Source organism: Prionailurus viverrinus, chromosome F2 (assembly GCF_022837055.1).
Source record: "Prionailurus viverrinus isolate Anna chromosome F2, UM_Priviv_1.0, whole genome shotgun sequence".
NCBI classification, from domain to species: domain Eukaryota; kingdom Metazoa; phylum Chordata; class Mammalia; order Carnivora; family Felidae; genus Prionailurus; species Prionailurus viverrinus.
Genome location: NC_062578.1, coordinates 43,602,733 through 43,630,376, shown reverse-complemented (window position 1 = coordinate 43,630,376; position 27,644 = coordinate 43,602,733). Strand labels below are relative to the sequence as shown.

The following is a 27,644-nucleotide window of genomic DNA, read 5'->3' as shown; positions in this document are numbered from 1 at the left end:
TTAATTTTATATTAAAATCCAACGTAAACAATAAACCTGGAGCTGCTACTAACTCTAGAAAACAGTGGAGTTGGAACTGAGAGATTTCTGCAACACAAATATAAAGGTTTGGTTTATGGGCCTGTCACAGTGGGTAACTCATGGGTAGCACTCAATAAATAGTCAATGAATGAGATATGGCATAGAATAACAAGTCAATTTGGGCAATTCTCTTTTTTAAAAATTCAGTTGGTTAACAGGATGCCAAGCAAAACACATAATTGGTTATAAAATGTTAATTTCTACCTGATTGTTGCAGCAGAACTGTAGAGTGAAAATCCTGGGGAAAATCCAGGTGTTCTTCATTAGCTATTTCTTGGCCCTACTTTTAAGCTTAAAGTTTTCAAAACACAGACCCAGACAGTTCAGTGAAGTAACAACACAGGGAGGTGGCTATTTTGGATAACCTGGACTCCCCTTTCACTAAGGATTTATACAGTACATTTTTTGTTTTAATTTTGAAGTAAATATTTCAATGTTTTGATTGCTTTCCTATCTTCTTAAATCACCCAATTGGAACTTAATTTCTCACAGATTCATCACTCTTAGGAACATTAGTTGCTACATCATCAGATAATAGAGTAAGTTCTTAGTGAGACCCTCACACCCCAAATGCTATGATTTTTGAGTTGTGAGTCTTTGTCTTTTATTTGCAATTCCTAAAATGTACCTTGCTGTGGCACACTTTTATACTTTTTTGCATGCGTTTTTTTTTTCTTTGCCCAGACATGTCCCAATAAATTCCTTGACCATCTGTTAAACTCCTGCTTATCTGTCTTGTGTTCTTTGATTACTGTATTAGTTCACTCCAAAACCTAGTGGCTTAAAATAATAAATATTTATCACCTCACAGAGTTTTGTGGGTGTTAAGAATTTGGAAGGAGAGAAGCTGGGTGGCTCATGTTTAAGGTTGTGTTTTACAGCATCCTTAAAGCATTTTTTCTATGCTATTTTAAACTACAGGGCTCGAGGCAGTGACTACAGCAAGTTATAGAGGAATCAAACTTTGAATCTTAACTCCTGCTTATTAGATGTGTGTCTCAGCATGAATAATTGACTTTGAATCTCAGCTTCTGCATCTTTAAAGTGGAAACTGTAGGGGGGCCTGGGTGGCTCAGTGGGTTAAGTGTCCAACTCTTGATTTGGGCTCAGGTCATAATCTCACAGTTTCATGAGTTTGAGCCCCACATTGGGCTCTGTGCTGGCAGCATGGAGCCTGCTTGAATTCTCTCTCTCCCTCTCTCTCTGCCCCTCCCCAACTTAGGCTATTCCTCTCTCTCTCTCTCTCTCTCTCTCTCTCTCTCTCTCTCTCCATCTAAATAAATAAATAAATAAATAAATAAATAAATAAATAAACAAACAAACATTAAAAAGAAATTTCAAGTGGAAACTGTAACATCAGCCCTGTTGTCAGAATTAAATGAGATAATATAGGTGAGAGCACTCAGCCAACTGTAAAATACTGTACAGTGCGTTTGTACTGAGCCAGCCAGGATGCAACGCTGCAGGCCCTGAGTCAATCCTGTAGATTCTGATTTCCAGAATTCACTGCCTACTTTACTTAGCCACCACGCAAGGGTCCCTTTATTGTCTCTCCTCTTTGCTCAGAATATTTCCCAAATTTGTAACACAAGTTCTACACAGAATACGTATTCAACAAGCATTTGTTGCTGTTGATTATAATGTGGACAGTTATGCTGGTTTTCTTTCCATTTAGGGTAAAACACGAAACTCTTTAGATAGCAGTACCTCACAACCTGGAATAGAAAAAGACGAAGAAGTCCAGGATGATGAGTCGTCAAAGAGTACAGGTTCCAGGATAGAATAAACTTGTGTTTACTCCTAGCTCTGCCACACAGGATAACAGCATTGCTTACTTGACAAGGTCACGGTGAAGACTAAAGGAGAAAATGCATGAGAAGCATCACATGGTAAGCACTCCATAAATGTGGATTACTATTCATCTTGTGATTATTATTAAATGGCTCCATCACTAATAAAAGAAAGGTGCTCAAACCCATGAAAGATGGCATCCTCCTACTTGCAAGTACCATTTTGGCCACTAGGATGACTTATTGAGTCCAGGAAAGAACACTTTCCAAGGTTTGCCTTGTCTACCTGGGTGGCTATCTATCTAAAACAGCCTGTCTGGCTTGAGCTATTTCCATTTGCTGTCTTTATGAGCCCAGAGGCATGCACAGCTCTGAGCACATTTCAGAAATTTGAAAAATAAACAATGAAATGCCTCATGCTTGCCACACATGTATTTTTCCTTCCATGATTTAGGTTGGCTGGTTCTACGCCATAAAAAGTTTATAATAAGAAAAAAAAAAAAAAGAATGAAATTTGCCAGCTTCAAACTCTTTAACCCCACCCCCTAAAACTTTCCAACTCAAGGTTAAGATGTGAACAAATGTTCCACCCAATATGTTCATGAAAGATTTAATAATTACTTTGCTTATGAAAGTTTAAACAGCTGCTTAAGTTAGTAAAAAGGCTCCCACCCAGGCAAAATAACTTGCTGTACCCATTAAGGTTTTACAAATCATCAGACTACGTATTTGGATGAAAGGCAAAATTGCATTTGCTATACAGCATCTAACTAGTCAATTCTGTAGGGCATGATTTTGTTCACCAGGTCAGTCAGGTTTTGTTTATTCCTTCAACAAGGGTCTTGACAGCATCAGTGTTAAAGCTGTTTCCAAAGGGACTGCTGAGCTTTTCGATAATTTATGTTAAAAAACATATACATGAAATAGGCCATGTGTTTTCCTTTAGGTTCTTTTACAGCATAACCCCATGAACACAGGGTTCATTATCAGATGGATTTGGAAATTAAAGGGAGTCACATCACATTCCTTAAAAAAAAAAAAAAGAAAAGAAAAACGCTACTCTTTGGGCTTATATACATACTACTCCTCTTCTGGAGCATTCCCCATCCCAGCACCCCAGCACCTTTGGCTTGGTTAACTCCTCGTGGTAAACTACTTGTGTTGTAGGAATAAGTTGGACCTCTCCAGAAAGGCTTCCTTGACCAGGATGTTCACCACTGCAATGAGCCCTCACTGTACCATGTAGCTGCCATATTATAGCACTTATCTCCTTCTATAGTGGTTACCTGTTCACCGGCTTGTCTCTTCTGCCCCAAGTGCTGTGAGGGCAATGTGATACAGCCAGCACACAGCAGGAGCTCAATAAATTCTTGTAGAATTAATGAATGAATTCCCCTTAGTCACCCAAACTGGACGTTTCCTTCTTTGTCTCTTCTATATCCAAACTTTAACAATCTCTGCCAATTTTATTTCCTAAGTATTCCCTGAATCCTTCTCCTCTTTCTCAACACTATGTCAACTGGCTCAGTTCCAGTCCTATTATCTTCTGCCTGAATTTCAGTATTTGCCCCTGCTAACGTATACAGTGGCCAGAGGGTACTAAAAGGCAAAGCTACTGCTAAAACCCTTCAGTGACTTCCTACTGCCAACAGGACAAAGCCATAGCCTTGCACATGACATGCCAGGGCTGTGCTCTGTCCCTCCAATTTGCCCTTCCTATTTCTCAACCCCTTGCTTTTCAATAAGCTTTCCCCTCTCCAGGGAAGGCCAGGATTTAATGAGGGTCAGAGAGGCAAAACGACCGATCAAGAAAATAGAAGAGGTAGGATTTGAATTCTACTGGCCATGTTTCTAACTACAGTGCTATACTGCCCACCTCACACTCCTGCTACAACCCTCATGTCTGACGCATACCAGATACTCAATAAATTTGTTTTGTATTAATGAACAAATAGTTTTTTAAAGTGAATATTAAAAAACATCAAAACATAAGCTCCCCAAGAGATCTTATGCCCCTATCCTACTGTTTCTCAAAAAGTTTAGGGAATATTACAAAACTACCTCTTAAAAATTCCCAGAGTACACTAGCATAGTAAAGGTTTAAGAAGTGCCACACAAAAAAAAGAGTTTATTTAACTTTTTTTTAATAGAAGAGTTGCTAACTGTATTTGAACATAGAATATTAAACAAACAAAACACCTACCAACACTGTCAAATAATAAAAGGGCCCCATACACTGTGTACTATTAGTCTGATGATAATCTCCAAGTATTTTCTTTTTTAATAATGGAATTTTAGGGCTGGAAATTACCTTTGAGTTTTTCCAGATGAAGTTCCTCATTCTATAGCTGAAGGACTGAGTGGGCCGAGGTCACTCAGCTTATTTGCGGCAGAAATAAAACCAGAACAAAGGCCTGGCAACACTCATGTAGTGTTCCTTCCATTACTCCACACCAATGATTCTCAATCTGGGGTGACTTCTGTCCTAGACATTTGGTAATGTCTGAAGACATTTTGACAGTCATGGTTATAGGGTGTGGGGGAGAGGCCAGGGATGCTGCTAAATATTCTACAACGCACAGGGTAGACCCCCACAACAAAGAATTATTTGACCCAAAATGTCAATAGTGTAGATGTTGAGAAATCCTACTCCCCTACACATACACACAAAGAAAAAGTGAGCTCTCCAGCTAACAAACTAGAGCTTTCATCTCAATGTTTCCCACTAGCCTCCATAGTGCTGCATTATATTTGAAATAATACTTTATAGGAAAACTGAAATTGTTCTTTGAATCCATGAAAATAACTACTGTAGGAAAAAGGTATGTATAAAAAAACAATTTCACTCATCAAGGCTTTATCAAAATGGGTTTAGATATCATCAGCCAAAAAAAAAAATCTGAAACATTTTTCTTTTCCACATAATTCCCTCAGAAGACTTCTGGAATATATTAACATTTTTAAAATATTGCATTTACTAGGAAAAACCTCAAAATAAGGTCTAGGAAATCACTGAGGAGCAAAGGAAGTAGGCCAGCTTCCAGAGTCAACACAGGGCAATCTGTTATCACGGGAGAGTCTCTCCTACAGGTGCACTAAATCCCTCATTTCCGGTAACATGCCCTCTTATCAGGTCAGTTTGAGAACAACTCTCCTCCTGTGTTTGCTTGTTTGTTTGAGTGAGATACCCTGGAAGCATCACAAAGTAAGGGCGGGAAAGGACTATTTGGGCTGATATCAGAGGAGGGTCCCCCCTACACTGGGCACTACACAGAGGATGCCCACAGGGAAGCCCCTGCTTTACAAGAAAGCAACTTGCTCTCAAGAGTACAGTTTCCTCACTGGGTAAATGTACTATGGTTATGTAAAATGTTGTTATTGGGGAAGGTGGTCAAAGGGTACACCTGGGCTCTCAGCACTATTTTTGCAACTGCTTGTGAGTCTAAAATTACTACAAAATAAAAAGTTGTTGGGGCCACCCGGGTGGCTCATTTGGCTGAGTGTCCAAGTCTGGATTTCGGCTCAGGTCATGATCTCACAATTCGTGAGTTCAAGAAGCCCCGTGTCAGGGCTTAAGATCCTCTCTCTCCCTCTCTCTTTGCCCCTCCTTCATTCATTTTCTCTCTCTCTCTCTCTCTCTCTCTCTCTCTCTCTCTCTCTCAAAATAAACAAATAAACTTAAAGAATGTTTTTTAAAAAGTTGTTAATTTTTTAAATGACGTGCCTGGTAGTAGACCTATGTTGGCTTTGTCTGTGGTCCTCTGTTAAAACAGAAACACCTTATTACCTGATTGGGGGGAGTAAAGGGATATGAACAGGGGCACAGGGGAACAGCATGTCATAAAGAGTCATTAAGACCACAGAAGTGATTTCATCCATCAGATCCTGTTCCAAAGTGACAAGGAGCTAAAGAGGGATGAGACTCAAGCAAGACTTGCCTGAGAGATGATGCACAGAAGAACAGACATATCACTTGGTGGTTTTCCCAGGTGACAACCTTCATGAGAGTTCTCAGAAAACTCTGAGACAACTAGGGGTGAGATTTATGAGAGCTCTTTGTATATAGGAAAGAGATGTCAGGAGAAAAGGCATGAAAGGAAGACAAAATCTCTCCTGTGTAATGACTTGGTAGGGACGGCTCTGCCTGTGCAGATTCTATCCCGTTGAGGTAGGGCCAGGCACAATGGGATATCCTTAGGGCCGAAAGAAATGGGAGTCAGGAAATCTGGAGTCACATTCCAGGTGTGCTCCTATCACACATTTGTTGTGTCCACTGGGACAAGTCACTCTGGGATTTGATGTTCTCATCTGAAAATCAGGGATTGGTATTAGATGCTAAGACCCCTACCTCTCCGTCTCTGTTTCTGTCCAAGACTATTGTAAGCGTTAGGATAACCTCTATTGATTTAATACAAAAATAAAACTTATTCATGGATGGCAACAAGTTTTCTATGAATTTTCCAATGCAAATTAGTTCCTTAATGAATGGAAATAGACATAATATTGCTAATTTAGCACCTGGAAGTATCAGCTCAGAAGTCAAAATGCTCTTGTTCTCACTCTCGCATCCTCCTTCTCAACTATGGGTGGGCCTCAAAGGTACCATGGTTTCCTAGGAATAAAGCTGTCTGAGAGAAAGGAGTTCAGAGACCTAAGGTCAGAGCTTCTAGAAGACTGTTTTCTGCCCATGAAATGTACCTCCTCAGTGTGTTCAAGGTCTGCTGAATTCTCCACAATATGCCCTAACCACAGAAGAGCAGTTTCTGAGGAGGTCAAAGTGCAGAGAGAATTCTAGGCTTGGAGGAGCCAAAACATGCCACTGTGGGTTGTTTAGGAAGACGGTAGAAGTAATGTGTATAATAGCCCTACTCTGCCATTTTCATATATTGAAACCCAATAAACTATCTGTATTACTGGCATTTTTTAAAAGCCTGTGGTTGGTTAATTCAGTACAGGCTTATGGCCCTACTATGCAGTAGGGTTTTGTAAAGTATTAATGCTTCATCAATCACATATGTGCTTTTCTAGAGCAGAAAGGCACCACACCTTGTCCATGGTTCCTGGGCCAGATCAGAAGGATTCTTTATGTGTTAATTGTTTTTCTTTCATTAAGGTGCTGTGAACAAAAAAATGAGACTTAAAGGGCTGTGCTGGGTGTTCGCACTGAAGAGGCACTTCTTCAAGCCACCCAGGATGTCTGACCTGAAAGCAGAATAATAGCTGCAATAAACCCTCTCCTTTTTAGAGATAATTCCATTGCAACTAATTTGCTCAGCATGTGTCAGAGACACGTTAGTCAACCTAAACCAGCACCATCAACATTTATATCACTGTCGCCATTACAGCAATCCCCCCTCATCCATCGGGAACACATTCCAAGATTCCCAGTGGATGCCTGAAACCACAGACAGCATCGAATCGTATATATACTATATTTTTTTCCTATACATACATACCTATGACAAAGTTTAACTTATAAATTAGGCACAGTAGGGTATTAACAACAGTAATAAATAGAGCAATTATAATAATATATTGTAATAAATGTTATGTGAATGTCTCTGTGTTCCTCTCAAAATATCTTATTGTACTATATTCACTCTTCCTGTGATGATGTACAATAATAAAATGCCTATGTGATGGGATGAAGTAAGGAGAATGACACAGGTATGTGATGTAGCCCTAGGCTACTCGTGACCTTCTGATCATCTGCTTCTGACCTCGGCTGACCAAAGGTACCTGAAACTGTGGCAAGTGACACTGCAGATAAGGTGGGGCTACTGTACTGATAATTAAATCACTGGTACTGAGTGATTTTAGGAAAGTTTGCCAGAGTTTAGGAGAGCTAGACTCCTTCACCAGTCAATGAAAAAAATAGGTCTTAGTTGGCATTTGAGTCTCCATTATAAATTTCCTTCCCCTCCTTCATTGTCATTTTCTGCTCATTTATGAACAGGACTACATAATTTCCTCTTACCTATAACTGCCTTCCTTTTAACCTGCCCAAATTCTTCCCTCTTTGTCTCTTTTCCTTTGTCTTCTGCTCACCTCTGATTACTCATAACTGAGTATTTATCTTTATCATAACCTTTATCTTATAGGAACAGGAGAGGGGGCCTGACAGCAGGGAAACACCATGTGGAGATCAGTGTTGTAAGATAGCTCTGAGCTACACTGCAAAAATACAGAAATAGAGGAGATATTAGAAGAAAAAAATCATGGGGGGAAGAGCAAGGGCCTAAATTAGGACAATCATTACAGTAAAGGCAAGACGGACAGATTTTTTTTTAATATGCAGAAAGTAGACTTAAAAGGATGTGGTACCAGGCTGTAGAACAGTGATAAAGAGGAGACAATGAAAAATACTGTGACATTCTCTAAATGGGCTGACAGGTAAATATGGTTCCTTTCACAGAGATGAGAACCTAAGGCAAATGATCAGGCATGAGGGAGTTGAGTTGTTCAGGTTTGGACATACAGAGCTGCATTTAGGAGTGATGTCCAATATGCCAATGGATAATCAGTGTTCTGAATGCGGCAGGAGAACTTCTAGATATTAAAGGATTAAGAAAGTTCTCCAAACATTTTCTCCTTCATTTCCTCTTTTCATTTTACTGAAACAAAATATGTTTTCGAGAAGCTACTACATGCCAAGTCCTGAGATAGGCATTAGTGAAAAGCAAGGGAAAAAAAAAAAAGTAAACATTGTGTCTGCTCAGGGTATTTGCAAGCTCTGGCGGGAAGATGACACCGTAACAATGATATCATAACAGCACACAGTGCCGGGATGAGGTGAAGGTTACCAAAGGAAGCTTCTTGGAAGAGATAGCATTTATCAGGGATAGACTGTGCTTACTCAGGTTCCTTAACTCACTGATGCCTGGGGGGGCGGGGGGGGAATGATACATGCTTACTGCTTCCCTTCACAACCTGGGCATCCCCTGCAGTTTTGGGCAGACTATAAGGCAGATTCCCACCGCCACCCCCCCCCCCAAAACAGTCACATGGACTTCACTACACTCATCCACATTCCTTCCGTGGAAGTAATAGCGTAACTTCTTTATGGAAGAGCTTCTGTTAATCTTCTACCTTGTATATCTTGGTAACAGTGTACTTATAACCCACTTCTCTGGAATCTACCCACCTAAACAGTCTACCGCACAGAATTAAGAGATGGAGGCAACTTGATGGCGACCAGATTGCTTCATATTCAGGCTGGCCCAGCAATTCCACTCCTAGGCATTTACCCAAGGAGAAATGAAGACACGCGTACACGGAAAGACTGTATAAGAATAGTCACATAAGTTTTACTCATAATAGTCAAAAACTAGAAACCACCCAAATGTGCAACAACTGCTGAGTGGATAAACAAATTGTGGTATATGCATGCAATTAAAATATCACTCAGGAGCAATAGAAACGAATGGACAATTGGTAAAACAATGTGGATAATCTCAAAAGCAGTATGCTGGCTGAAAGAAGCCACAGAGGAAAGACTACAGATTCTGTGATTCCACTCCTTGGAAATTCCAGAGAAGAAAAAACTATAGTTCTCAAAAGCAGATCGGTGGTTACCATGGGGCAGGGGAGTGGAGGAGGAGATGGACAGCAAAGGGGCACAAGGCAGTGTTTGGAGCGATGAAAATATTCTATATTATGATTATTGCAGTGGTTACATTACTGCATACATTTTTCAAAGCTCACTGAATTGTAACTTAACTTTGGTAAATTTATGTAATTTTACTTCCATAAAGCTGATTTAAAAAAAAAAAATCATGCCCGACTGAGGAGTAGCCAGACTGAGCATTCCCAGCTCGAAGATGCCCAGAAACTCTTCTACTTTAATGATTTAACTCAGACCTTGATACCTCCTGGCTGTTTCAGACTAAGGGTCCCCATAACTCACTCATCTTGCTACCCAGGCTAGGGGCCAGAGTAGCCTGCTCGCCCAGACAACTGATCACAGATAATCCTAAACCCCTCCTGCCCTGTACTAACAGCCTTAAAAATGGCAACACTTTTTCCAGTAGATCCTGGAACTACTGACTGGGGAAAACACCTGGTAAGGTTACACATTAAGGGGTCTGACTACTTAGTAGCTGGAATATAGACTCTGGATTCTTCTGTTGTTACCAGTTCCCTAAAGGGCAAGGAACTTGTTTGTTTGCTTTTTCAATGTTTGAAACTAGAGTTTCTCTACAGCTATTTGACTCCCTATGGTACCACCGAGATCTTGCTTTTCAATCATCCCTGTGGCTACAACCCCAAAGCTGATGCATGCCCGTGTCTTGGAAGTGATTTGGGAAGGAAGAAAAGGGTCCCGAACATAAAACCAACCTTTACTGGAGCAAAGCCCTTAAGTCTGGGAGAGGTCCTGAGTTAAGATATGTATGGAAGGTTTGTTTCTCTATCACTATTCACTTCTTCCTTCATCCCATTGATCTCCTTAAGCAAAAATAAGTCTGAAATTCTGGAATAACTTCCTTTAAGCGCTACTTTAGAATTTCAGTAGCTATTAATAGAGGAAATTTATACCAGACACCTTATCAAAACTGGTTTTTTTTTCTCTTTTTGTACATTTGATGCCATATGAGGTAAACTTACATTCAATGAGTGCCATGTTGTGCCAAACACGGTGCTGGCTATTTGACGTGCTAGGCTAATCGAGTTCTCATGATAATCCTGGTAAGTTACCTATACCATTCTGTCTTTGAGGGGAAGTTCTCTAAGACTCACAGAATAAGTAACTTGCCAAACTTATTTAACCTTCAGCTAGCATAGAGTATGGATCTGCCTCTAGTACTATTTGATTTTCAAGTGCTGCAAGGAAAAATAAATACTTTTGGAAATTACTGCGGTCTAAGACTTGGTTTAGAGGTGCCTGGGTGGCTCAGTCAGTTAAACGTCTGACTCTTGATTTTGGTTCACAGTTCCTGAGTTCAAGCCCCATGTCGGGCTCTGCACTGACAGTGTGGAGCCTACTTGGGATTCTCTCTCTCTCTCTCTCTCTCTCTCTTTCTCTCTCAACTCCTCCCCCACTCACACTCTCTCTCTCTCTAAATAAACAAATAGACTTAAAAATTTTTTTTAAATAAAATAAAATAAAACCTGGTTTAACATTTATAAGGTCCTAGGTTTCAGTCATTTCCCAGCCACTTACTAGCTGTGTGGACGTTAGGCACCTGAGCTACCTTCTGCATTAGTTTCCTCACCTATAAAATAATGAAAATAAATCCAACTTTACTAAATGTTGAAAGAATCAAATAACATAATCCATACATACAATAGGCACAGTAACTATTAGCTATTGGTATGATCTCAAATACTAACCTGGCTCCAGTTGGAATAAACACAACACATATATACAAGTAGTGCCCTCAGCTATTCAGAGGCTGAGTTTCCACACCATGGATCCTATTCCACCCTTCAATATGTTGTAGAACTTTTGGTTGGAAAAATATATACAAATATCCTGCCATTAATGAGTTTATAAGGACCATCTCTGCAGATTCAGGTTCTCTCTTTCCCCAACCATCTCTAAAAACTGACATTTGACCATGAAACCCTACTCCAAGACAGCCCATCCATTTCCTTGACTCACCTGCTCTGGGTACTTGCTGCCAATGATCTCTGCTACAGTGTTGAAGGAATCAGCATCTGGATAGTTCTTTGCCCCCATCTTCAGCTGAATAACAATTCTGTTCCCACGAGAAGCCATTCTTGACATCATTTCTGCATCTTCCACTGTAATACAGGCTGTTGGGATTTTTGGCACACCATCTTGGTATTCCTGAATACCTGTGTGAGGACTTGAGAAAAAGAAGGCACCAGGTCATCTTAAAAGTAAAAACGGACCAAAAGTATTTTTTTTTTACTGTTTACCATTTTATTTTATTTTATTTTATTTTATTTTATTTTATTTTATTTTATTTATGAAATTTATTGACAAATTGGTTTCCATACAACACCCAGTGCTCATCCCAAAAGGTGCCCTCCTCAATACCCATCACCCACCCTCTCCTCCCTCCCACCCCCCATCAACCCTCAGTTTGTTCTCAGTTTTTAACAGTCTCTTATGCTTTGGCTCTCTCCCATTCTAACCTCTTTTTTTTTTTTCCTTCCCCTCCCCCATGGGTTCCTGTTAAGTTTCTCAGGATCCACATAAGAGTGAAACCATATGGTATCTGTCTTTCTCTGTATGGCTTATTTCACTTAGCATCACACTCTCCAGCTCCATCCACGTTGCTACAAAAGGCCATATTTCATTTTTTCTCATTGCCACGTAATATTCCATTGTGTATATAAACCACAATTTCTTTATCCATTCATCAGTTGATGGACATTTAGGCTCTTTCCATAATTTGGCTATTGTTGAGAGTGCTGCTATGAACATTGGGAAAAGATATTCCCAAAAGTATTTTTTAAGTGTCTGTATTTGACATTTGATTCTCACTGATTTCCATTTGCATATGATAAATATGATGGGTGGGCAATACTGGATTATTTGCTTTTGAATATAATTTTTCCTTTTGGTAAAAAATAACTTAGAAACCTCAACTTTACAATCATCTCATTGAAAACATTACATGACATTTATTTTGATAATGTGATGATCCTTTAAAGTTGCAAGTATCCTCAAATTCAAAAGAACATTAACAGTGCCTTCATGACCAAGAGGTGAGTGAATGCAAGTGTTCAAGGAGACCAAGAAAGCTCTCAAGTCCCTCAAGGCTGCAGACCAGAGGACCCACACATCTGGAGGAAAACTGCCCCCACACATCCAGCTTTCTGGTCACTGACAGCTCTGGGCACGTTTTCTTCTCACTCATACACACAGAGACAGTAGGGCACCTTGCAGGAAAACTAGGACAATGGGACATGCTTGTGTGTCCATGAAGAAAAGTGCCGAATAAACCCTGCTCCCTGATGTTACTGCCACAAGAAAGAGACAACTATTACAATTTTGGCACTAAGAAAGAAATATTGCCCCTATGGTCAAGTTTTTCCTGCTAATTTCCAGGTGCTTCTTAGATTACTAAAAACACTTATAATTGATGTTTCTATTCATCTATTGTTGGTTCAACCTCTATACATGCTAATTGAGTTTATCAAACTCACTTTCTAAAATTGTTCTTTCAAACTGACCCTTTCCGCTCGTGAGGCACAACTCTAAACCCTCCCAAACCACAGCTCCCTCACGACCAAGCAGGCACAGCTCCAAAGTGTGCACCACACCCTATCAGTGCATTCCCATCTTCTGGTAAAGCACAAGCTAATGGCCTCCCTTTTAAAAGTAATTTTTCTTTCCTTATTTCCATGGTTGTCTCAGGTTGTCTCATTTGCAGAAAAAGCCTTTCTCCTCCTCTCAGCCACAACACATTTCTCTCCTACAGAAGTGATTCCAACCTCCACATGCATAAACACAATGTTCCAGTCTTATCACTGCTTTCTTGGTGCGACTGCATTGTTGTGACAATGTCAGATGACTATTTACTTCCTTAGAGTAACTGCACAGCAAAATGATTAAGAACAGAGATTTTGGAGCAAGACCATCCAGGTTCAAACCTGGGCTATGGCACTTACTGCTAATTGACCTTGAGCAAGTTATATATATTTGTTTCAGTGGCTTCATTTATAAATAAAAGTGATAATAATAATACATCCTTAATTCATAGAGTTATTTTGCAGATTCAGTGAATTTATACAAGTGAGTCAACTTGCCATGCATGAAACACAGCACTCAGTAAATGCTAAATATTTATTTTGTTAACTTGTCTATTACATCATCCCTGTAGAGAGAGACTGTTTAATTTCAAATCCTTAGAACCATCTTAGCACTTCCTTTATGAACATTTCTTAAATGTTGACTGAAAATGTTAGTCTTCATCAAGAGAGGAACAAAGGTCTTATAAACTCAAAAATTGTAATACAGAAACCCTGAATTGAATCCCTGCTCTGGAATATGCCTAATCTACCCTAACTCCTGGTTCAAGATGGCCTATGGGGTCACATAACCTAGGTAAAATCCTGGCTCTACCATTTTCTACCCACACGACATGAAGCAACTTAGATGACCTCTCTGTTTCTGAGTTTTCACATCTGTAAAGTGGAGAATAATATTAGTATTGACTAATATTAGCACCATATTAGCACTAATATTAGCACCATAAGATTGCTATGAAGACAAAAGATATAGTATATGTAAAGAACTTAAAACAGTGTTTGGCACATCGTAATTATTTAGTAAACATTATCTATTATTATTTCTTCAGTGTTAATTTTTCCCATTGAGTTGACAGTGACTAATGACCAAAGGTACTTGGAAACACGTAGGAAGACAATCTAAATATTTATTGTTTGGATTACCTTACATGATGTCTGGGATTCAACAAACTTTCCTGTTCTCAGACTTTCTTACTTAAGAAGTATAACACTTCACAACAGTCTTTTTTTTTAAAGTTTTTATTTAAATTCCAGTTAGTTAACATACAGTGTAATATTGGTTTTAGGTATATAATACAGTGATTCAACACTTCCATACAACACCCAGTGCTCATCACAACAAGTACTTTCCTTAATCCCCATCACCTATTTAACCCCTCCCTCCACCTACCTCTTCCAGTAACCATCAAACCAAAGTTTGTTCTCTAGAGTTAAGAGTCTATTTCTTGGTCCCTGCCCCCCCCCCCCCCGCTTCTCTCTCTCTCTCTCTCTCTCTCTCTCTCTCTCATCCTTGCTCATTTTTGTTTAAATGATAGTTCTAAACAAATTTGTACCAGTAAGCTACAGGTAGGAGTTCTTAAAGTGGGGACAGTAAGTTAGGCATGTACCTAACATGGCTCCACTGAAGAAAATAGCACTGAAAGGCATCTTCTAACTATGGTTCTGAATTCAAAATATAAAAGCTTTATAATTTGTTTCTGCAATTAAGAGCGTCCCCCAGTGGTGCAGTATCCAGCACTGTAGTATAGTAGAAGTAGGCAGAATAAAGACTCAACACTTTTATTTGGAGTACTGTACCTTTGCCATCAATTGTTCTATAGGGAAATGATCAGCATTAAACAATATCTTTCTGTCTCCATTTATAACCCTGCTTGCAATTTAACAATAGCAAAGGGTATGCTATAAAGGAAGCCATAAAAACTCAAAACAATTACATTTAAAAATTAATACCAATTCTTTTTTTTTTTAATTTTTTTTTCAACGTTTATTTATTTTTGGGACAGAGAGAGACAGAGCATGAACGGGGGAGGGGCAGAGAGAGAGGGAGACACAGAATCGGAAACAGGCTCCAGGCTCTGAGCCATCAGCCCAGAGCCTGACGCGGGGCTCGAACTCCCGGACCGCGAGATCGTGACCTGGCTGAAGTCGGACGCTTAACCGACTGCGCCACCCAGGCACCCCACCAATTCTTTATAAACTATTCCAAAAACTATAAGATAAGGGAACATTTTTCAACTTGTTCTACAAGGTCACTATTACTGATATCAAAACCAGATAAAGATATCAGAAGAAAAGAAAACTAGACCAACATCTTTTATAAACATAAATGCAAAACAAAACAAAACAAAACAAAACCCCAAACTATCCAACAAAATGCAAGCAAACTGACACCAGCAACAAATGAAAAGGATTATACATCATGACCAAGAGAGATTTATCACAGAAATGCAGGTTGGATTAACATCCAAAAATCAATGAATGTAATTTATCACATAATATAAAAGGACAAAAACCACATGATCAGCCCAACAGATGCTGAAAAAGCATTTGACAAAATCTAACACTCCTTCATGATAAAAAAAAAAAAAAACAACTATAGTAGCAAGAGAGTGTGGTACTGGTATAAGGATAGGTAGATCAATAGAATAGAATTTAAAGTCCAAAAATAAACCTTTAAAAGAATGGTCAATTCATTTTCAACAAAGGTGCCAAGACAATTCAGTGGATATAGAAAAATATTTTCAGAGAAACAGTGCTGGGACCAACCAAATAACCACATGTAAGAGAATAAAGTTGTATTCACGTATCACAACATATACAAAAATTAATTAAAAAATTAATCACAGACCTAAATGTAGGAGCTAAAACTATAAAACTTCATGACCTTGGGTAAGTAATTGTTTCTTAGATACAATACCCAAATCACAAGCAAGAAAAGAAAAAAATAGATAAATTGAATTATCAGAATTGTAAACTTCTGGATTTCAAAAGATACCAGCAGAAAGAGAAAAGACAACATAAAGAATGGGAGAAAAACTTTGCAAATCATATACCTGATAAGACACTTGTATCTAAAATATCCAAAGACCTCTTAAGATCTCAAAAATAAAATGGCTATCCAATTAAAAAATGGGTAGAATATGAATAGACATTCTTCAAGTAAAGTATACAAACAGATTATAAGCATGTAACAAGATGCTTAATATCATTAGACAGCAGGAAAATGCAAATTAGAACCACTATGAAAAAAAACCACTATGAAATGTCACTTCATACCCACTAGGATGGCTATGATCAAAAAGATAAAAACAAGTATTGGCAAGGATGTAGAAAAATTTGAATGCTTGTACATTGCTGATGGGAATGTAAAATGGTATAGCCACTTTGAAAAACAATTTGACAGTCCCTTAAAAAGTGAAACATGTACTACTAGGTCTATATTCAAGAGAATTTATAATATATGTTCACACAAAGACTTGCACACAAACATTCATAGCAGCATTATTAATAATAGTCAAAGGTAAAAAACAACCTTATGTCCATTAGCTCATGAACGGACAAATTGTATGTCCATACAATGGAATCTTATTCAGTAATAAAAAATTATGTTTTTATACATGATACAACATGGATGAAACTTGAAAACATTGTCTTAAGTGAAAGAAGTAAAAAAAGACCACATACTGTAAAATTCTACTTATATGAAGTGTCTAGAATAGGTAAATTGGTAGAGGTAAAAAGTAAAATTTAGGTTGCCTAGAGCTGGTCAGGAGAGAGGAAAATGGGCAGTGAATGCTATGGGGTTTCCTTTTGGGATGATGACAATATTCTAAAATTGGATAGTGATGGATGGTTGTATAACTTTGTGAATATAGCTTAACTGATTCAGCCAGCTTGCTGGCTATGGATCTTGTGATTTCACAGCCTCCATAATCATGTAGGCCAATTCCTCATAATAAAACTGTGTGTGTGTGTGTGTGTGTGTGTGTGTGTGTGTGTGTGTATCCTATTGGTTCTCTTTTTCTTAAAGAAGACTGACTAAAACAGCCACAATGAGTCAAATTTCTTTTTATTTGTATCCAAATATATTCCCAACATTTGCAAGACCAAAATAAATGGTGCACTGCATATTTAAAAATTATAAATATTAATATTAAACCTTTCTTTTCAAAAATATACAGCTTCAAATCAAATATATAAATCCAAAATTAAAGTTACTGGAAGAAACCATTATAAAGGATTCTGGGAAGATAGTGAAGTAAACCTGCCCTGTAAGAAATGCTCAAGGGAGTCCTAGAGGATGAAAGGATACTGGACAGTAACTTGAAGCCATGTAAAGAAATAAAGATCTCAATAAAGAGAAATAAATGGGCAATTATAAAAGCTATTTTTAATTGTAACAATGGTTTGTAGCTTCATTTTTGTGTTTCCTAAATGATTTAAGAGACCAATACATTTAAAATAATCATAGTTTATGTTTTGGGACACATAACATATTAAGATGTAATTTTGTGATATCAATGACCAAAAAGCATGGGGGTAGAGCTGAAAAGGAGCAGAGTTTTTAGATGTTATTGAAGTTAAGCTGGCATAAATTCAAATTAGAGTACTATAACTTTAGGATATTCAATGTAATCCCCATGGTAACCACAAAGAAATAGCTCTAGAATATAAACAAAAGCAAATGAAAAAGAAATGTAAATATTCCACTACAAAAAATCAGCTAAACACAAAAAAAAGACAGTAATGCAGCAAATGAAGGACAAAAAAAGAGCTGAAAGGCATAAAGGGAGCAAATAGCAAAATGAAAGAAATAAGACCCTGCTTAGCAGTAATTCCTTTAAATGTAAATAGATTAAAATCTCTAATCAAAAGACAGAGATTGGCAAATGGATTTTTAAATGATCCAACTATATGCAATCTAAAAGAGACTCACTTTACAGCTAAAGACAGAAATATTTTGAAAATGAAAGGATGAAAAAAGATATTCCATGCAAATATTAACTAAAAAACAATAGGGGTGGCTATACTGATACCAGACAAAATGGACTTTAAATCAAAAAGTTTATAAGAGACAAAGAAGAACATTATATATATTAATAAAAGTGTCAATACAGCAAGAAGATATTCACAATTATAAACATTTATGTACCTAATGATAGACCATCAATATATATGAACCAAAACTGACAGAATTGAACGTAGAAATAGATAGTTCTAGAACAACAATTTGACACTTCAATATTCAATTCTCAATAGTGGATAGAGAAACCTGTGGCACATACCTGTTCTTAAACATTCTTCTCTTGGATAGTCCCTCAGCATGTACTCTCAGACTCTAGGGCTATAAAAGCAGGTCCTAAGGGAGATGGAGTTACAGAGATCTGCTCGCCTTGTACCCACCTAAAACACACTTCTGTCCACGAGTCCCCTTAATAAACCATTTCTAATCAAGCTGGACTTCTTTATTTTTTTCTTCACTTTTATGTCTCCTTCAGCCTTTAGAAGTCATTTTGTATATACCTCCTTTTCACAGAACAGCCAGACAGAAGATAAGTAAGGAAACAGGACTTAACACAATAAACCTACTAGATCTCACAGACCACTGTATCCAACAACAGCATACACACTCTTCTCAAGGACATGGAATATTTTCCAGGATAGACCACCTTAGGCCACAAACTGTGTCTCTACAGATTTAAAAAGATATGTATTGGGGCACCTGGGTGGCGCAGTTAAGTGTCTGACTCTTGGTTTCAGCTGAGTTCCAGCCCCGCATCAGGCGCTCTGCTGTCAGCACAGACCCCGCTTTGGATCCTGTGTCCAGCCCCCCTCTCTGCCCCTCCTCTGCTTGTGCTCTCTCTGTCTGTCTCAAAATAAATAAATAAACTTTAAAATAATAATAAAATAGATCAATAAAAAGATATGTTTCATGCAAAGTATCTTCCCTGGTCACAACAGAATGAAGTTAGATAAAGAAGGTAAATGAAAAGTCACAAATTTGTGGAAATTAAACTGCACACTCCTAACCAGCCAATGGATCAAAGAAGAAATCATGAGGGAAATTATAAAATATTTAGAAATGAATGAAAACAAAACCACAACATACCAAAACATACAGAATGCAGCAAAGCACTGCTAAGAGAAGTTTATAGCAATAAATGCTTACATTAAAAAACAGGAAAGATCTCAAATCAATCAAACTTTACAACTTAAGTAACTAGAAATAGAAAAAGAAGAACAAACTAAACTCAAAGCTAGTGAAAGAAAGGAAACAAAGATTAGAGCAGAGATAAATGAAACAGAGAATAGAAAAGCAACAGAGAAAATCAATGAAGCCAAAAGTTGGTCCTTGGAAAAGATCAACAAAATTGAAAAACCTTTAGCTAGATGGACTAAAAAATAGAGAGAGAACAGTCACATTACTAAAGTCAGCAATAAAACTGGGGACATTCCTTACTGATTCCACAGAAATAAAGGATATAAGAGAGTATATGAACAATTATATGCTAACAAACTGGAAAACCTAAATGAAATGGCCGAATTTCTAGGAACATGAAACCTATCAACTCTAAATCATAAAAAAATAGAAAATCTGAATACATCTTTAACTAGTAAGGAAACTGAATCAGTAATTAAAAATCTCCTAACAAGGAAAAGCCCTGGACATGATGGACTTTATACTCAATGGTGAAAAACTGAAAGATTTTCCTCTAAAATCAGGAACAAGGCAAGGATGCTAACTTTTGCAACTTCTGTTCAACACAGTACTGAAAGTTCTTGTCAGAGAAATCATGCAAGAAAAAGAAGGCATCTAAATTAGAAAAGGAAAAATAAAATTACATGTGTTCACAGATGATGTGATCTATATGTAGAAAACAGTAAAGATTCCACACAAAAACCTGTTAGGACTAATAAGTGATTTCACCAAAGTAACAAGATACAAAGCCAACACATAAAAATCAGATGCATTTCTATACATGAACAACAAACAATCTGAAAAGGAAATTACAAAAACAATTCCATTTACAATAATATCAAAAGACTAAAATACTTAGGAATTAACTTAACCAAGAAGGTGAACAACTTATACAATGAAAACTACAAAACACTGCTGAAAGCAATTAAAGAAAATACAAATAAACAAAAACAAATACCACGTTCATGGATTAGAAGACTTATATTGTTACTACACTTGATCTTAGCCAAAAGGCCGAGAAGCGATAGAAGACTTATACTGTTAAGATGTCAATACTCCCCAAAGCACTCAACAGCTTCAATGCAATCCTTATCAAAATACCAAATATGTGTTTTGCAGAAATAGAAAAACCCATCCTGAAATCTATATGGCACCTCAATAGATCTTTAATAGCCAAAGTAATCTTGAAAGAGAAGAACAAATCTGGAAGACTCACACTTCCTAATTCAAAAACTTACTACAAAGCTACCACAAGCAAAATAGTGTTGTACTTGCATAAACACAGACATATAGACCAATGGTATAGAATAGAGAGCCCAGAAACAAACCCTCAAATATATGGGGTTTTGACAGGTGCAAAGACCTTTCAATGGGACAGACTTTTCAACAAATGGTGCTGGGAAAACTGGATATCCACATGCAAAAGAATGAAGTAGGACTCTTATTTAACATCATACAGAAAAATTAACTCAAAATGGATCAAAGATTTAAATAAAAGATCTAGAACTATAAAACTCCTAGAAGAAAAATATAGGGCAAAAGCTTCATGACATTAGATTTGGCGTTGATTTCTTGGAAATGACATCAAAGGTACAGGCAACAAAATAGACAAATTAGATTTCATGAATATTAGAAAATTTCGTGCATCAAAAGGCAACATCAACAGGTAAAAAGGCAATATACACAATGGGAGAAAATGCTTGCAAATCATAGCCCTGATAAGGAATTAACATTCAGAATAAATACAGAACTCCCAAAACTGAATGACAGAAACCAGACAACCCAATTCAACAGTGGAAAAGACTTCAATAGATATTTCAACAAAGAAAATATACAAGTGGTCAATAAGCCCATGAGAAGATGCTCAACATCACTAATCATTAGGGAAATGCAAATCAAAACTAATGAGATACCACCTCACACCTATTAGGAAAACACCCATGTTCATAACAGCATTATTCACAATAGCTGAAATATGGAAGTTACCCCAGTGTTCATCAATAGACAAATGGATAAAAAATTGTGGTATATATATGCAATGGAATATTATTCAGCCTTAAAAAAAGGAAGGAAATTCTCGGGGCGCCTGGGTGGCTTGGTTGGTTAAGCATCCGACTTCGGCTCAGGTCATGACCTCACGGTCCATGAGTTCGAGCCCCGCGTCCGGCTCTGTGCTGACAGCTCAGAGCCTGGAGCCTGTTTCAGATTCTGTGTCTCCCTCTTTCTCTGCCCCTCCCCTGTTCATGCTCTGTCTCTCTCTGTCTCAAAAATAAATAAACGTTAAAAAAAATTTTAAAAAAAGGAAGGAAATTCTGACCTATGCTACAACATGAAACATTGAGGGCATTATGCTAAGTGAAATAAGGCAGTCACAAAAGATAAATACCATATTCCATGCTGATGGTACTGTTAAATTAGTTTAATATTTCTAGAATGCGATCTCCCAATAGGTAGCAAGAACTATAAAAACTCTTACTTTGTTTCTTCTGCTTTGGAGAACAAACTCGTTGGCAGTATTATAAAATAAGAAAAAAATTTTATATTAAGATGCTCCCTGCATCTCTGTGTATAAATGTGAAAATCTAGAAACAATCCATTAGAGGTAGCAAGAAAATGAAAGACTGGCATGGAAAGTAAATGGGCAAAAGCAGTATCTGGAAACATGTAGATGAAATAATGTTAAGTTAAAATAAAAGAACTGAAGACAGAATGCACATGATAAAAAAATTGAACATGAATCTGAGTGATATAAATTAAGTTAATATCCACTTGATTGAGAAACTACACTCATCCTGTTAGATTGTAATCATGAACTGCAACATTACCAATAAACAGAATTAAATTCTTAAAAATGTATGCCACAGTCTGTAAAATAACCTGGAAGCAAAGCCTGAAGCTATCACAGTAGCATTTTGAATCCTTGACATACTAGGTCACAGGCATTTGAGCACCTGTGGCAAATTAACAGCAAAATATCTGTTGAAATTTTCTTTTCTTCCACCATCAATTACATGAAATGCTTGCAGCTGAATCCTTCTGCAGTGCTGGTCCATCAATGTGCCATCCAGGCAGAATTACAAAGCTAATATTTTCTTGATGTCAATCGTGTTTGTGTTCAAGGACTCTTCCTGTGCACCTGGTAGTGTTTTAACTGTTTATTCACATTTGCGTACATCTTCTCAGCCTCTGAGGCAATAGGTACCTTTTAGTCTTCTAATCTTCAGAAGAGTTGTATAAGCTCTCTTTCCCACAATGATATAGAGGGGCACAGAATTAATTCAGAAAACACTGCTGGCACAGATAGGAAATCAGCACTCAGTTACTTCAAAGGAAGAAAATCGTGTCTACAAACAGCATCTGTGCATCATTATCAGTAAATTTGCTTAAATAATACATTTCCATAAAGTAAAAATGGATGTCCTGCCCTTTGATTTAAAATTTTCTTCCCCTTGGCCTTTTTTAAGCTTTATTTTGGTATTATTCCCCCCCCCCCTTATTTTTAGGCACCACAAAAAGGCTTTTACTTAAGTAGTGGAATCTTAATGCCTACAGAATTAAGGAATAGTGATATTTTTATTCCAAAGGCCCCTAAAACTAAACCTTTCCATCAAAATCACAACATACCATAGAGAGAAGTTAAACTCTCTGAGAGAGCAGTCCATGGCACATTCCCCCCCAAATTAATGATAATACCAGCCAGCACTTGCTGAGCATACACTACAGGGCTGGTCATGTTCCGGGTGTTTGACATGCATTAATTCATTTACCAGTCACTACAACCCTATGAAGTAAGCACTGAAGGCCCCCACCTTAGAGTTAAGGAAATTGAAGTACAGAGAGGATAAGCCATGGTCTCATGGCTAGAGGCTGACAAAGCCAGAATTGAATTCTGGCAGTCTGGCTTCAGTCTGTCTTCTTAACTCATATAGAATCTATATTATATTGCCACTTACCACTCTAATAAAAATAATAACGATTTTGATGATATTGGTAGTGGTAATGATGATTACTGTCAACAGAAATAAAGACATTACTATCTATTGAATATTTAGGACATACTGAGCTAAGCAACTTCATACATTACCTTATTTAATCTGCAAATCAATTCTGAGATAGGTGCCCATATACCCATTTCTGAAGGGAACTGATAAACGCAGAGTTTTCATGAATGGCTCAAGTGCTCTGGGCAAGGAAGAGTGAATGTTGAGACTAAGATTTTCTTTCCATATTCAAGGGAACCTATTCAAGCCACATAGAACCTCTTAATCTTTATATTCCTTCTACTGGCCAGACTGAGAAAATGATATATTGTGATGGAAAGCACTGCACTCTGCCTGACAGATAACTTGTGGCTTATAAATGGTACTTATGATCATCACCACCCATATTTACATATGCTTCTATACTGAAGTATCACAGAGCATTGTATCTATTTATATATTTTAATCTATTACTCATCCTTTACCTATCCTAGACTACCAACTCTATGAAAACAAAGACATTATCTTTTTCTTTTGCTTTTACGTACCCAGTGTTATAGCACAATTTTTAGTCCAGAATATGTACTCAGGACACACTGAGTTTTATAACCTATGGCCTCTGACATCAACTTTTTCCCATCATACTATTATCTCCAGGAACTTTATTTCTAGTTTTTTCCAAACTTTACTATTTCTTGATCATGTATTATGTATCAGAATCACATGGAGGTTTTGATAAAGCACAGATCATTGTGTCTAACATCCAGAATTTCTGATTCAGGAGTTGCAGAGTGGGGCCAAGTAATATGCATTTCTAACAAATTCCCAGGTGATGCAGATGTTGTTGGTCCCAGTGTTAGAGAGTTCAAGCCTTCACCAGAAGAGTTTATTCAAAAGTAGGTGCTTGCCAATGGAAAAAGTGTATTCTAGACAGATTATTCATTGCTAGAGACCTATGACAAATATATAACAGGTATGTACTATCTGTAAGGCATGAATACAGGTTCTGTGAAAGAATCACCCCTGCTTTCAAGGAAGCGAGATTATTTGGGATGATAGTCTTCTCATGAAGAGTTGACTACAGAGTTATGGACTTAATGAATATAGTAACAGACCTACCCAAATCCACATAACAAAAGGAGTGTTAGCTCTCCAAAGCTATCACTGCAGGAGGCTGCACAGTTATTGCAGTAATTGCCCATTGCTCTAAATATTTTTGGAACTTTTCCCTCTAAAATTGCCTTCAGAACATTTTGGCAGCCTTCCAAATGGTCAAAATGGAGGTAAAATTAGGTACTTTAAAATTAGAATTGATTTTTGGAGACAGCCAAAATATGAACAAAAGAACAAATGATGTAGAGTCCAAAACCAAGATACAAAAGACTAAAATAACTTTTTAAAAATTTATTTATTTAAATTCAAGTTAAATAAATATGTAAGTAAACATACAGTGTAGTATTGGTTTCAGGGGTAGAACCCAGTGATTCATCACTTACATACAACAGCCAGTGCTCATCCCAACAAGTGCCCTCTTTATGCCCATCACCCATTTAGCCCATCCCTCGACCCACCTCCCTACCTCCCTTCCAGCAACCCTCAGTTTATTGTCTGTACTTAAGAGTCTCTTATGGTTTGCCTCCCTCTGTTTTTATCTTGGTTTTCCTTCCTTTCTCCTATGTCTGGCTGCTTTGTTTCTTAGATTCCACATAGGAGTGAAATCGTTATGATATTTGTCTCTCTGACTTACTTATTTCACTTAGCATAATACACCTTAATTCCATACATGTTGTTTCAAATGGCAAGATTTCATTCATTTTGATCACCAAGTAATATTCCATTGTATATAAGTACCACATCTTCTTTATCAATTCACATTTGGGCTCTTTCCATAATTTGGCTATTGTTGATAGCGCTACTATGAACACTGGGGTGCATGTGCCCTTTTGAAACACCACACTAGTATCCTTTGAGTAAATACCTAGTTGTGCAATTGCTGGGTCATAGGGTAATTCTATTTATAATTTTTTGAGGAATCTCTATATTGTTCTCCAGAGTGGTTGCACCAGTTTCCATTCCCACCAACAGGGCAAAAGGGTTCCCATTTCTTTGCATCCTCACCAACATCTGTTGTTTCCTGAGTTGTTAATTTTAGCCATTCTGACAGGTGTGAGGTGGTATCTCATTTTGGTTTTGATTTGTATTTCTCTGATGATGAGTAATGTTACCATCTTTTCATGTGTCTGTTAGCCATCTGGATGTCTTCTTTAGTAAAGTATCTATTCATGTCTTCTGCACACTTCTTCACTGGATTATTATTATTTGGGGGGTGGTGAGTTTGATAACCTCTTTATAGACTTTGGATAATAACCCGTTATTAGATATGTTATTTGCAAATATCTTCTCTCATTCCGTTGGTTGCTTTTTAGTTTTGTTGATTGTTTCCTTCACTGTATAGAAGCTTTTTTTCTTGATGAGATCCCAAGAGTTCATTTTTGCTTTTATTTCCCTTGCCTTGGGAGACATGTCTAGTAAGAAATTGCTGTGGCCAAGGTCAAAGAGGTTACTGCCTGTTTTTTCCTCTAGGATTTTGATGGTTTCCTGTTTCATATTTAGGTCTTTCATCCATTTTGAATTTATTTTTGTGTATGGTGTAAGAAAGTGGTCTAGTTTCATTCTTCTTCATGTCATTGCCCAGTTTTCCCAGCACCATTTGCTGAAGAGACTGTCTTTTTTCCACTAGATACTCTTTCCTGCTTTGTTGGAAACTAGTTTGCTGGGAAATGACTGTTAAATGTGTAGCTTTATCAATTGGCTTTAAAGACAATCTCAAAAAAGAAGTATCAGAGATGTTTACATCAATGACACCTGTGTTAGAATATATGTTTAGACTTAGAAGGTACTTACACAGTAATGTTGATTAGATGTATGTGGTCTAGCATATTTGTTTAAAATGATTTATTCTAACAGCAACTCTTTTTAAAAATAGGAGCAGCCTAAAAGCTCAATAAGGAAATTGTGGAATAAATTATGTTATTCAATTTCAGTGGAGTATTTGTAGCCATTAAAATGTTAATTACGAAATCTATAAAACAATATGAAATTTTTGACAATATAGAGAAAATGACAAATTCTTTGTAAACTATGACAAGCAATATAAAGTTATATGCACAAAGAAAAGAAAGAAATATAGGATCACAGAAATAAGTTTAGATGGCAGGAGAAATGACAGCATTTTTTCTCTTTTGAATTTTCTTCTCTTTATACAACTATAAAGTTTGGACTTTAAAAAGCCTTTATCTTAAAGATGCTATTGATATTTGTCAGAGCAACAGAAAAATATGGACAAGGCTAATCAATCATAAATATTGTGGGAATGAAGTATGAATGCTTATATTTGTATGTGATATGAGTTATCAAATATGCCTGAAGTCAGCTAAAGAAACACTTTGAAAATAGATGGGTAGGGGGAAATATTCCCCATTGTTTGAGAATCTGAGGGTGCATATCATGATCTGGCACATAATTCATGAAAATGAAGGTGAGTGTGGGACCACTTGATGACTACAAGGTCTAAGCCAGATTCCCCAGATTCATTTAAATATGATCAGTGCATCAGCCAAGATGGGTGAAATTATACTATGATAACAAACAGCCCCTATGATTCCATTCCTTAAATAACATGTTTTTTTTTATTTCAGCTTCTTTGAGATATAATTGACAAATGTGAAAGTATTCTCTTCATCTAGTTAATTAACACATCCATTACCTCACATACTCATCATTTTTTTGTTTTGGTTTTGGTTGGTTTGGTGAGAACATTTAAATTCTCTCCTCACAAATTCTAATTATACATTATTCCCTTATTGCCTGCAAAGATTCTGCTGAAAAGTCTGCTGATAGTCTTATTGGTGTTGCCTTATACATAACAAGCTGTTTTTTTCTTGACTTTAACTTTTTATCTGTTAATTATAATGTGTCTCATTGTGGGTCTCTTTGGATTCTTATTCTACAGAGCAACTCTCTGGGCTTCCTGGATCCAAATGTCCGTTTCCTTCCTCTGGTTAGGGAATTTTCAGCCATTATTTCTTTGAATAAGCTTTATGCACCTTTCTCTCTTTCTTCTGCATCTGGGACCTCTATAATGAGAATACTGGTCCTCTTGATAGTATCCCATAAGTCCTTTAATCCATCTTAAGTCTTTTTCATTCACTTTTTTTTTTTTTTTGCATCTCTGACTGAATGAATTCCACTACCATGTCTTCAAGTTCCCTGACCCTTTTTCCTGCTTGACCTATCTGATATTAAACTTCTCTTTAAAATTTTCAGTGCAGATATTCTACCTTCTGTATCTGTGACTTCTGTTTGGTATTT

The 27,644-nt window shown here is 37.2% G+C and overlaps 1 protein-coding gene and 1 pseudogene across 2 annotated transcripts in view; both read right to left on the bottom strand.

The window, feature by feature from the left end:
- The window catches only part of CPQ (carboxypeptidase Q), a 454,919-nt gene that overhangs the window by 230,633 nt on the left and 196,642 nt on the right, over positions 1-27,644 (bottom strand). For both annotated transcript variants that reach the window (XM_047842229.1, XM_047842227.1), the window contains exon 4: positions 11,473-11,680. In XM_047842229.1, coding sequence (XP_047698185.1) covers positions 11,473-11,680 — 208 coding nt within the window. The remainder of the gene's footprint in view (positions 1-11,472; positions 11,681-27,644) is intronic.
- Positions 20,214-20,319, bottom strand: LOC125156798 (uncharacterized; annotated as a pseudogene).